At 39.7% G+C, this 12935-nt stretch overlaps 1 protein-coding gene across 1 annotated transcript; it reads right to left on the bottom strand.

The window, feature by feature from the left end:
- Positions 1 to 2137: 2137 nt before the first annotated feature.
- On the bottom strand, positions 2138 to 8828 carry b9d1 (B9 protein domain 1). The gene is made up of 7 exons (XM_077734047.1): positions 8645 to 8828; positions 8432 to 8500; positions 6777 to 6888; positions 6575 to 6671; positions 5684 to 5746; positions 5091 to 5158; positions 2138 to 4001 (listed from the first exon to the last, which is right to left on the bottom strand). Exons 1-7 carry the CDS (start codon positions 8705 to 8707, stop codon positions 3844 to 3846), a joined length of 630 nt encoding a protein of 209 aa, XP_077590173.1. The 5' UTR covers positions 8708 to 8828; the 3' UTR covers positions 2138 to 3843.
- Positions 8829 to 12935: the final 4107 nt, after the last annotated feature.

The raw sequence follows: 12935 nt of genomic DNA, 5'->3' as shown, positions 1-12935 counted from the left end.
CGAGACTTCACATAGCTCTTTTCGTGGGTCGGCTCGGCATTGTCCTGCATCTCATAAGTAATCATTTTGGGTGTATTATATTCCTTTAGCTTTTATGCCCTGTGTAAGCCCCTCTATTGCTAATCATGCTAAAAATTGCTGTTTGTTCCGTCCCAACTTCTTAGTCTACTGCTTCACATCACCGCCCCCATTCTTTGCGGTGTAATTGCAGTTTAAATTCATCAAAAGTTTTTAATATTTTTTTTGTCAATATTTTTAATTATCATTGGCATATTATCGCCCAGGTCTTGCTTTACATATAAATTCTATGAGTTGAGTTCTCCCCCTGTGGTAACGTGGTCTGCTGAGTCTAGTTGACACACTTCACAGTAGGCCAAGGAGTGTGAATTTACTGTGACCATCTGCAATGATTTCATTCGATGAACACACATGCACGCTGTGCTGATCTTTTGATACTGCAGGGAATCCTGCAAGGAAATGACAAACTTGCAGGGCGAAAGCAGTAGGTCATTTCTTGTGGTTACTTTCAGTGTTGCACCGATATGATTTTTTTTGGCTCCGGGTACTGACTGATTCTGATTTCCGGCTATATGGCATTAGCAGATACTGTACCGGTACTACATTTTTTAAAAAGCCATTGTCAGCCATTTATGGTGCGAGTTGTCCAATTCGTTTGAAGTGGTGGGATGGCAGCAATTGTCCTGTTTCAAATGGATCTGGTACACCAAATAGTGGAAGGGTGCATTTTTTGGCCTGAGGAAGATAACGTTTTCACTTCAATGTTTTCCATTGACAGCACTAGACTTCCAAGCCATTTCAAATGGCCCTTCCTACTTGGTGGGTTTGCACAATTACTAGTGAAATCGTTTTAATTTACAGCAGAAGGACACAATTGAAGATCTTTCATCATTTTGGGAAGGGAGACATTTGCTCCAGTTTTTTTTCCAAAATACTGCGTAGCTGGCAGCCTTCTTGCGCCGGGAAACCATCAGCATGGAAAGAATCGTGAAAAGTATATATTGCAAGTTATCTTAGAAAAGCCTGATATTGATGTCATTTTAGGGCCACATATCTGATGCTTGTATCGGTGCAACACTTGGTGTTCCTATTTCCGTTCTTATGGTAATTATTAGCAGATGAAGTTTATGTTGTTGAGTTGCCTTCTAGGTATTTTATTCCGCATTAGGCCATTCTTGTGTTTCACCCTGTGAGTTTGACATTCTTTCCTTAGAAGCACAACAGTTACCAAAGTCATAGCGACTGATTTACGAGATGTCCCCCTGACGTTTTTACCCCAGAGTATACCCAGCATCAGTGCCACAACTCAATTGTAATTGTCTGTTACTAGATGCACACTCCATTGTTAGTAATCCATGTTTTTAGTGCTAATTTTAAGTTTGTGCTAAGTGTTTCTATAGTGGAGGTAAACTGAGCTTGTATAATACGAGATGGAAACAACTATCTCCTCAATTGTCTATCACTGCCAATATTTTTACTTTTTCTTTCTTTTGGTGTCTGGTCTGCGTCCGAACCCTTTTTATATGCTATGCTAGCTCAACATGACCCTTCATTTATGCTCTAAATGCAGACATTTATCTCAGGCTGAAGGAGGTCCAGCTTCAATTCTGCATGAGTTGGACAAAGCAGAGAAGCTGTTGATCTATTTTTGTTTTTCTTTTCTGGCTGATGAATGTATGTATGGATGGAATGCATACAAGCCTAGCAAAGCTTTTTAATCACAAACAAAAATATGCAATTATTAACTAAGATGATTTAAAAAAAAAAAGAATGGCTGATGTTCTGCAAAGTGGGCTTTGCTATTTGTTTATTGAACTGCGCTTAATATAGAATAGTAACTAACATGTCCTGTTTTCTCCCTCTCCTTATTTTACTAATATTCCAGCCATGATGGAAAAATGTGATGGCTGCATTAAAAGAGGGAAAAAAATTGAACTGTTAGACAACACTTATAATGACCACTTTTTTGACTGTACAGTAGTGGTATAGTTACATGGGGCCAGTGTGTGGCAAGCTCATGATGCATCATTCTGTATTCACTATGCTTTTGAGAGAAATAACTGACCGTAGAGACTGTTTTTAAATGCATTAATAGCCACTTTTTTTCTTTTTTAAAAAAAAATTCTCAACATTTGTCTAGTTACCCTTCTCATAGTGCTGGGAGCAGGCTGCTTTTTATTCGATGTGCTCAATCTGTCGGCATTATAACTGTATAATATAATTTATCATTTGTACTATTGTAACATACCATTCTTTCGTTGATCTTTTATTATTCTGTGTAATGTTTTTTTTTTTAGGAAACGTCACCGTGGAATCTTAACGGCATCTTAACAAAAATAGCGCAGCAGGACACAACATGAGGAGGAGTTTAGCTGCATTGGTTCAAAATAAAATGTATATCACTTCAGCTCTGTAATGGTTGTCAGTGTCTTGTAGCGTTTCATTCAACCATGATAAATACCTATTAAAATCAAAGCTTTATGTAAAAATATTTGAAAAAGGGAAATATACAATTGACACTTACAAAAACATTTACAGTTTAAAAACTTCTAGTCAAGTACATTTTGACATCTGCAGTAGTAAAAAATGTTGTCCTCAAAATAAATTGGCACAATTGCCCTGATTTAGGGGTGACCAACCTACTGTTTGCAGCAAAATATGAAAATATAGAATTTGGTCTGAACCAAAAATTTACTTACTAAACCAACAATGTGTTGCATTCATATTCTTTAACATGAGGCAGAGCTAGTTAAACAGCACTTCCATTAGCCCAGGAGCCAAATGGAGTTGTATTTCTGGCATACGTTTTTATTCGATTTAGTGCTGAAAATGTTTATTGCCGGTTGTGACAGATTTGCTTGCTTTGGAGTTGTTTGACCTTTCTTAATGATGTCCAGCTTTTTTCTCTTGAAAAGTCCGTCTTGAAAATGGCTTTAAATCAACAACAATATATTTGCTTGTGCAGCTCGCTCCAGATACATTTTGGTAGCTCTGGCTAATCCACCCTATGAATAGCCCCACCTAATCTATCACCAGCCAATCAAAGTTGGTGAAAGCGATGACGTATCCCTACGCTTGCGACATGGCATTGTGATGTTGCCAACTCGAAATCTGATTGGTTAAAGCAACAGTCTTATCGAAGCTTGTTTAATGCAGCAGAGCCCGCAGAACTGATTGTGAAGGCCTTGAGGCAGATTACTGACCCTGGCAACAAATAATGGCTGAAATGTGATTGGATAAATCCTTCAATATGAAAACGCACATCTGGAACCAGTGCAACCACGGGGAAAAACAATGAAAGGAAGCTAACAGACAATTTGGAATTATTCAATAAGTATTGATGGACAAAATATAATATATGATTCAGATATTTCTTAAACCAGCAGAGGAGGCCTTGAAAGCCCTGACGGACCACCACTGGTTGAACTTAATGTAGGAAATTAAAATGTCCGTATTTTTTTTCTTCAGAATTTGACTAAATGTAATCGAATGAGAGCCATACACATTTGGATTATTTTGTTGCTTGTCGCCCTTCTAATTAACTCACATTGACGCTTGTATACATCAAATACATTTCAAATGGGAAGGAAAGCTTTGAGTGGTCAACTTTACTACTATTGACAGCAATGGATATCCAATTCAAGTATGGCAAAGATCAACATAGATTGAATTGCTTGCTATCACTGACAATGGCAGCCATTAAGTTAACCGTTCAAATACATTATAATAGAACCCACCCATTCCCCGCGTAATTTGCTTTGTTTAACAAATGAAGGCAGATTTCAGGGTGACTTGAAAACTTGGACCCCCAGGCCCACGTGATCACTAATTGGTCTGTTCCTCTGTTGACCAGCCAGAGGTGGTGGCACATGGTTGTGTGTTTGGAGACGTGGTTGGGCCTGAATCATAGCCCAGTTTTTTTATGTCCTTTGTTATGATGTTAAAGATGACTGTAACAAATCCTTGGGAGCAAACTCTTGTCACTGTAACACAAAAAGAACAGGTTCCATGTCAAATTATATGACTAGTTTTATACAAAATGTCAATACTGTACACAGTATTCCCCTCAAGTGAGTACATGTGTAACATTTCTGCAAACAGCTTTTCTCTTCTCAACACAAAAAAACGTGCTCTAATGTCATTTAGATTTTCTTTAACATACATTGTATGGTTGAAACCACGTGAGGGGTACAAAGACAAGGATACATGACAAGGAAGACAAGGAACATGATCCCAAACATACTTCTGCGATAACTCCTGCTTTGCTCAAGGGGCTAAGGGTAAAGGTAATACACTGTCCTTTCAATACAAATATTGTTTAGAAACTAAATTGCATCGAAGTATGATGAGTGTGAGTGTGAGTGGGTGTTTGTCCCATTGTACCACCAAAAGCGGGATTTGAGCCCGTGCCTGCCCGCACTGAAGTCAGGCGAGTGAACCTCTACACCACGAGGTGGCCCCTGTGATTTTCTGGCAACCTATTAAGGGTACCCCTGGCCTAATGCCCACAGTCAGCTAGGATAGGCTTCAGCAAACCCACAAACGTTGTGAGATTAAGTGGTGTGGACAATTAACCCATTCATTTTCTGAACCGCTTTATCCTAATAACTGTTACGGAGGGTGCTGGAACCTATCCCAGCTGACTTTTGGGCACGAGGCGGGGGACACCAGGAATCAGTGGCCAGCCAATTGCCGCCGTGGTATGGAAAACATTTTTTTTTTATTAAGTAGAATCAAACATTATTTTTGTTGATCGAAACTCAATTGTATATCTCTGGGATATCCTCAAATGGAAGGTAGCGAACCTTAAGGTCTTGAATATCCTCAGTTTTTTTTAGTGATTAGTTTAGACATTAATGGCTGTATTTTGATGGAACACATTTAAACTGAAAAAAAATGTGCTGAAATGTGGGAGGTGTATTCACTTATATTCACTAATATCTCACTCAGATATTGTATTTTAAATGTTGGACATTCAAACAAAAACATATTTATAGTGAGGTTTTGATCCTAATAATAGGTAAAGATCCTAAATATAGACATTGATAACCAGTCCATCCTTCAACACGTACCTTCTCGCCCTTCACCCTGGGCTACTACTTTTGGGTCTGTGTACTCGGGTCGACGTCCCCAGAGCCAACTGAAAAAAAGACAATAAGCTTAGATGGAGACGGCGAGACAGTTAAACACGCTGGGGAGACGATGTCTTCTGGCTGGCCCAGGAACGCCTGAGGATCTTCTCTAAAAAACTAGACGAAATGGGCTTCAATTGTGGCACACAGATACAATTAGGTCCAGAAGAATTAGAATTACAATAATGATTGAGAAAATAGAAATTAATTCAAGGTGTAGACTAAGTTTTAAAGATTCAAGGAAATGAATGGAAACATGAAATTTACTATTTTGGAATTGTAGCCAATGGGAAATGTTTTTCTCTTCTCAGTTTTCAGGATTTTTATTCTACTCCATTTGGGTATTTATATACTTCGAACTCTGGGAGTTGCTGGTATCAAATTCAAAGTATACCCTCCCAAAAGCTCATTGTCGGCTGGGATATGATTCAGCTCCCCTTACAACTTGCTTGAGGATAATTACATAGAAAATGAATGCATGAACAAATAATGACAATAAAAGCATCCAATTCAATATTAACCCAACGACTGACCTTGTGAACTTTTGAAGTCTCCATGTGGGTTCAGGAACAAACATCGGAAGGATCCTTGTATGTCTGTGGACCAGCAAAGAATTAAAAATGTTTTACACATTTAAAATTAGATGCAATAACCACTTGCTAGGCGCCTTAGAAACGAAAAGAACTTGTGATATCTATTTTCGATACAAATATTTTTTAGGGACACTCTAGGTATGACGCGTGTGAGCGTGAATGGGTGTTCGTCCTATTGTTGTCTGGCAACCAATTAAGGGTATCCCCTGATTTCCTCCTACATTTCAAAGGCATGCAGGGTGGTAGGCTGATTGGACACTCTGAATTGCCCCTAAGTATAAGTCTGAGCGTGAATGGTTGTTTGTCTCCTTTTGCATTGCAATTGGCTGTCCACTAATTCAGGGGATCCCCCGCCTCTGGCCCAAAGTCAGCTGAGATAGACTCCAGCACCCCCTTCAAGCCTAGTGAGGTTATAGCGGTTCAGAAAATAAGATAAGGTCCAGTAACACCACCAACTTTGTCAGGTTAAGTGGTATTGGAAATTACTTTTTTATTTTTAAGTATTAACACATGTAGGCTGGTTGAAAACTCTAAATTGCTTCAAGGTATGAGTGTGAGCGTGAATGGTTGTCTGTCTGCTCGTGCACAGGGATTCGTTGGCTACTAATTCAGGGTGTCCCTAGACTGGTGCCCAATGTTGACTTGGGTACGTCCCTTGTGAGGTTAAGTGGTAATGAAAATTAATTAATGAATAATGTTTCGGGTCTTGAGTGTCGTGGCAGGTGTGTGTGTGTGTGTCTAATAGCAATATAAAACCACACAATTTAAAAAAACAGGCTTTCTGATTATAGTAGTTAAGTAAGACATAGAGTTGATAAGGGAAGCACTGACTTTCCAGGTGTCAATGGGATGTGGGTTGATCCATAACCTCTGACCACATCGTTGTTTAATATATCTGGTCCATACACGCTCAACACAAGTTGGGGCCCTAGGTTAAAAGAGCAAATGAGATTTATAAGAAAACATTTCTTTTCTCACATTAATTGAAATTATTATATTAATCTGTGTATTTCTGTTTGACAGAGATACGCACATCCTGAGGGGTTTGTGCTCTTGAAGGTTATATCCAGTGGGAAGTTCCATATCAGTTTTTGTGACGACTCTTTCCTTTTACATGTTATTTGAGTGATGCCTTCCTCCAAACCCTGCAGAGAAGCACAGGTGAATCTTTTTGTTTGAATGTTCAACATGCATGTTTTTGCGATGTGGGGAAAAAATGAAGGTACAAACTTGACAATTTAGTAAGAACAATTCTAAATATAACATACCTGTCAACCTCTGCCGATAACAGCCCTTATAAATGATTATGATTCCCCGTTAAAACCCCCCAAAAACCGCACAAACACCGTACAACGTGTGTTTACTCGCGGTAACTCGTTTCTTACTAGGTGGCTCATCCATGCTTGCTTCCACGATATTTACTCTATGTATATCTACGCCTGCGCATGTCATCATTTATCGATATTGCCGTACGCACTGCGAAAAAAAATACATACGATTGAGGATAATTTTTGCTGGTATACCGTGACAATAGTAACGATCGATGACAGTAGCGTTGTTGGCTACCAGCCTACGAGACTATATGGATTTTAGCCAAAACGGTCTTGTTGAGATCGGTTTTCATAAATATTGGCGATTTTTTTTAAACCAAAATGTTCTCTGTACAAAAGTCGATGGTAAAAAAAACGTATAAAATATGTGTAAAACGTACAAGTTGACAGGTATGATATAAGGTAGCATAGTGCAGAGTAGTTACTATAGTAAATAATCATCTGGCATTGTCAATCAAAAATGAGCAAGTGCATTTTGGGGAATAATTAGCTGTCACACTGGCTCTAAATAAATTGGTCACATGAGACAAACGAATTTGTACAACAATTAGAAGACAAGGTTTTACAAATACCAACAAGCTAAATTTTAGGATCTTTAATAACCTTTTTATGACCACTTAGAATGCAATTTAATGCCAGAAATCCAAACATTTAACAACCAAGCTCACCACAAAACCTCTAAGTCCTAAAATGTAAACACAATTTCATCTCATTTTCTGCACCACTTAGGGTTAGGGTTATTTTCATTTGGGTCGTGGGGCGTGTTGGAGCCTATTCCAGCTGATTTGGGGCCAGAGGTGGGGGACACCTTGAATTGATGGCCAGCCAATCGCAGCGCACAAGGAGACAAACAACCATTCACACGCACACCCAAACCTATGGGCAATTTAGAGTTTCCAATCAGCTTACAATGCATGTTTTTGGAATGTGGGAGGAAACCGGAGTACCTGGAGAAAACCCCCAAACTATTCCACGCAGGTTCTCATTCCAACTCATAAAGAGGATACCTTTTGGCCAATCTGGTGTCCGACAAGTGCAATCAGTGAATTGCAGTCAGGTGCTACTTGTTTTCTGCAGAAATCCCAATGGATAAAGTGGCTTTGCTGGATCGGTTGCAAAAAAAAACCTGCACCCACAGCGGCCCTCGAGGACAGGTTTGAACACCCCTGCTGTAAACCAATTCAAAGTGCCCACTGCCTGGTGTCCATATTTGGCTGGGATAGGCTCTCAGGAAAATTGACAAATTAACAATTTTCTTTTTTTAAAAAAACTAAAAAAATATGTATATTTTTTCAAAAAAAATACCAAAAAGTTATTGTTTAAGCGAAGATAGTTCGAGATGACGGGGTATACTCACTGTCGTGGGTATCCAGTCCTGGCCGTAAACAAAGCAGTATTTGCAGTACAAGTTGTCATAATACGGGAACTAAAAATAAAAGCGTCATTTAAAAAAGGTTAATTCTGTTTTTGGATTTGCACAACAGGGTCACAAACATGTTTCACACATGTCAAGCATCGTTAATGCTAACTGCTAGTGTTTACCAGCAGGCTAAAACGAAGATAAACTCACATTTGCTCCCTCAATCTGTCCGTTTACCGAGAGAAGAAACACAGATGGACTGCTTGTAGCCATTCTGGCTGGAATGAGTATGCCTAATTCTGTTTTGAGAAGACTATAGTTTAAAAAAATGCATTTAGCTTGCTTGTCTTGGTACCCAAAGCTCTCTGTTGCTATGGCGACGCGTGCTCCACCCTATGGTTCTCCATGAGGGACAAACAAAAGCGGGACACGTGCATGTCATTTCACTTGATGCCCACAAGATAGCAGCAGTTGGCAACCATTTAGGGGACATGCCGGTATAACAGTTAATATTTGCGAAAAAATGCGGGACAAACAGGAAACCTTATTTGTCTGACACACAATGCATGCTACACTTTGTAGCATTGTTGAGCAACTGACACCGACTCTCTAAGCTGAATGTATGTCCTTAAGTATTTTTACTTTACTTTCATAGAAATACCCAGTTTAGTTTAAGTCAGGTGTAGGGAACCTATGGCTCATAAGCCATACATGGAACTTATGATGGTTGCATATGGCTCTGGGCTTACCTGCAAGCTAAAATGTGTAACGCGCTGGTGAGAGAGGTGAGTCCAAAAGGCACCAATGGGAGTGTAGAGTTGTTTTTGGTTCTCTCGTTCAAAAAGGTCCCAGATCTCTGCCTTAAGTCCTTCAACCTGCAGTGTGTACTGAGAGTATTATCAGTGTCGATTGGCACAACAATGTAGGGGTTGTTAAACCTTTCTTGTCAAAAAGAGGCAAAAAGAGGGAAATCACATCATATTGGGGGTAAACAGATGTTCCCACATACATTTTTATCCAAAGGTGTCATACAAATTTTGGCTGTGGAACACATTACCTGTAATGTGACTTATTCCATGTTGTATCATATTTATTCAGTTTTAAAGAATTACTTTGGCAATTTGTTTGCATAACCTAAATTGAGTTTTACTGCTAAAAATCTAGTTTTTACATGGGCTATAATGTTCATTCTTGGTTTTTGCAATCCATATTTCACATATTTTTCTTGCTGCGTGTTGGGCATGTCAAAATATCCTGATGTCACACAGCACTGTGCACTCTCTGCACACTCAGTGTGATTCTCTGACCTTTTACTACTGCTCAAACATCTAACCACAGATGCTTTAAAACATGTCTATAGACAAGCACACAGATGCCAATGGATAATGTTGAGTCGGACACTAGTCTTGATAAAAAAAAATACTCAAACATGAAGAAAAACCTGTCTTTGGGATGTCGTGAACATATTTTTCTGCAGGTGAGCCCGGGTCACCTGATTTTGTTTTTTTTTCAATGTCCTAATGATGTATTCATTCATTTTTCCGAACCGCTTATCCTCACAAGGGTTGCGGGGGGCACTGGAGCCTATCCCAGCGAACTATGGGGATTGGCTGAGTTGAAACATTTACACTCACACTCATTCCTAGGGGGAATTTATAGTTTTCAACCAGCGACCATGTATGTTTTTGGGATGTGGGATGAAAACAGAGTACCTAGTAGAAAACCCACCCACACAATCTTGGGGAGAATTTGAAAATTCCACACTGTGAAAACCGATCTGAGATTGAATCCAGAACTGTGAGGCCGACGCGCCAACCACACTTCCACTGGGCTGTATCCCTATCATAAGTATCATTATTGTGTTGCTTCTAGCCCTGAACTCATTCACTGCCATTGCCAGACACTCACTGCCACAGAAACCAAATCCATTCCAACTGTGAAGTTTTGCATTGAGGAATTGTGGCCCTTCCATTGATGGTGAGATTCCAATTTGACTTGAGTGTCTGGTTACGATTGTTTTATTGCTGCCGACGATCACAGTCAAAATAGATTTGACGTCTGCTTCTGGAAATAATTGGCAATGTGTTATACTTAACGATACAATTATTCTTTTATATTCCATATCGCTTAAACTCCCGGGGACGCTGTAGCCTATTATAGCCAACTATGGGCAGAAGGAAGGGAACACACCCTCAATTGGTTGGGAGCCAATTGCAGTGTGCGAGACAAACAATCATCCACTCTCACACTCGTATTTTGGGACAACGGTCTCAATTGGTACCACGTTTAGAAGTAGGGCAGCTGAGACGCATCTCATTACCAACAAAGGGCATTGAAATGAAGCATATATGCGACAAGTCACTTCATCTGTTAAACATCAATGGAACAACTTAACAAGCAGCAAGCACCACTTTCTTATGCTAGCCGGGCACTATACTTATGGTCCTGATCAGAGCCTAAGGATTGTTAAATGAGTCAGATATGAATGTTCAAAAAAGGTTACGGCAGGTGCATTGCATACCTGTCAATTTGTACGTTTTATACGTATTTTATAATTTTTTTTTACCATTTCAAATCATGTACGCCATACACCGATTTTTGTACGGAGAAAAAAAAAGGTAAAAAAAATCGCCAATATTTATGAAAACCGATCACAACAAGACCGTTTTGGGTAAAATCCAGTTAGTCTCGTAGGCTGGTAGCCAACGACGCTACTGTCATCGATCGTTACTATTGTCACAGTATACCAGCAAAAATGATCCTCAATCGTATGTATTTTTTTAGCGGTACGTACGGCAATATCGATAAAGGATGACATGCGCATACGTATATATACATAGAGTAAATATCGTGGAAGCAAGGATGGAGGAGCCACCTAGTAAGAAACGAGTTACTGCGAGTAAACATGCGTCGTACGGTGTTTGTACGTTTTTTGGGGGCTTTGAACGGGGAATCATAATCGTTTATAAGGGCAGTTATCGGCAGAGGTTTACAGGTATGGCATTGCGATGACGCAGTATGAGCAAGACATGTTCAGGTCCGAAGGAAGCTAACAGACTGGATGAACTATTGCTCTCAAGCAATCTACCAATGGTGTCGATTGACATATTGAGTACCCCTGTCCTAGATGGTCATCAGTCACACACAGTTGTAGAAGTAACTGGAAATTCAAGAGAGCCATGACATTATGTTCTTCACAAGTGTATGTAAACTTTTGACCACAACTGTACCTACCTAAGGACAATTTAGAGTATCAAATCAGCCTAACATGAATGTTTTTGGGATGTGGGAGAAAACCAGAGTATCCAGAGGAAACCCACATAGGCCCGGGAAGAACAAATAAACTCCACACAGGTGGATGTGATCTGGATTCGAACCCAGGCCCCTAGAGCTGTGAGGCTGACACACTAACCACTCACGCCACCTGGTAATCTCTAAATATTTATAAAACAATATAATATTTTATATACCATTATAGGTCACAAATGAATATAGTTCATATCATTTGTTAAGTAATTTTCACACTGATGTTTTTCAGATGGTTTTTAAATTGTGAATACTGCCCTGTCATCTGATGCACATTTGTTTACAAAGAGAGCAGCAGCTGATTGGGTCCTTCAGCTTGACTCGGGCTCATCTGTGTTAGCAGTTCCAAAAGAATGTGGTCCCCAGTGGTCTGATCCTAATGGCTCCTGTTATCTCGGATGAATAGCCACTAGACATAACTTGGCATGTGAAAATACATAGCCAGCTGACAGCCATAAACCGCTGAATAGAAGTTTGTTGTTACTGCTTTTACACTGTGTATGTCGGAGTTTCTTTATATTGAATTGGACATCGAGTGCTGTCAATGGCACTCAAACATGAGCATTCAAAGCTGCTGTTAGTTAAGATTAATTGGATGTCTATTGTTGTTAATAGCAAGCAGTGAGTTGAAGATGCTGTAAGGTCATTTTAATAAATGTGTTATAAATTGTAGATAAAATCTCTTTCTTGATAAATGCGGAGAAAAAAAGGGCACAAGCTGAGAACAAGTGGATTGTGAATCTCTGTGCTATTAACAGAAACTCATATTCTGATTTCTTAAGTTTGTAACCATTACCATGCACCACCATATTGCCAAGTAAGCACTCTTGCTTGCACCAAAGTCAGGCGAATGAACCACAACATTACCAGCATGAATACCACAAAGCACTAAACAATATGGTGACTTTAACTAATCGACCAAAAAATTACGAGATTAAAAAGACTTCATCAAGAATCAAACAAATTGGAGCCTGTTTTCATGGGGCGCCTTCTGGGACATATAAATCCGGATTACTGTTCATACACCGGCGGCTCGGCGGCTTGAGTGGTTAGCGCGTCGGCCTCACAGCTCTGGGGTCCTGGGTTAAAATCCAGGTCGGTCCACCTGTGTGGAGTTTACATGTTCTCCTCGGGCCTGCAAGGGTTTTCTCTGGGTACTCCGGTTTCCACCCACATTCCAAAGACATGCATGGTA

Source organism: Stigmatopora nigra, chromosome 15 (genome assembly GCF_051989575.1).
Source record: "Stigmatopora nigra isolate UIUO_SnigA chromosome 15, RoL_Snig_1.1, whole genome shotgun sequence".
Taxonomy (NCBI): Eukaryota; Metazoa; Chordata; class Actinopteri; order Syngnathiformes; family Syngnathidae; genus Stigmatopora; species Stigmatopora nigra.
The sequence above is the reverse complement of the archived record's forward strand: the minus strand, read 5'-3'. Positions and strand labels throughout refer to the sequence as shown.

Coding starts and splice junctions, on each gene's coding strand:
- b9d1 (XM_077734047.1), bottom strand. CDS start 8,707: ATGGCTACAAGCAGTCCATCTGTGTTTCTTCTCTCGGTAAACGGACAG. Junction 6,889..8,431: donor AGGACTGGATACCCACGACA/GTGAGTATACCC, acceptor GCTTCTCTGCAG/GGTTTGGAGGAAGGCATCAC. Junction 4,002..5,090: donor CCAGGGTGAAGGGCGAGAAG/GTACGTGTTGAA, acceptor TTTGTGTTACAG/TGACAAGAGTTTGCTCCCAA.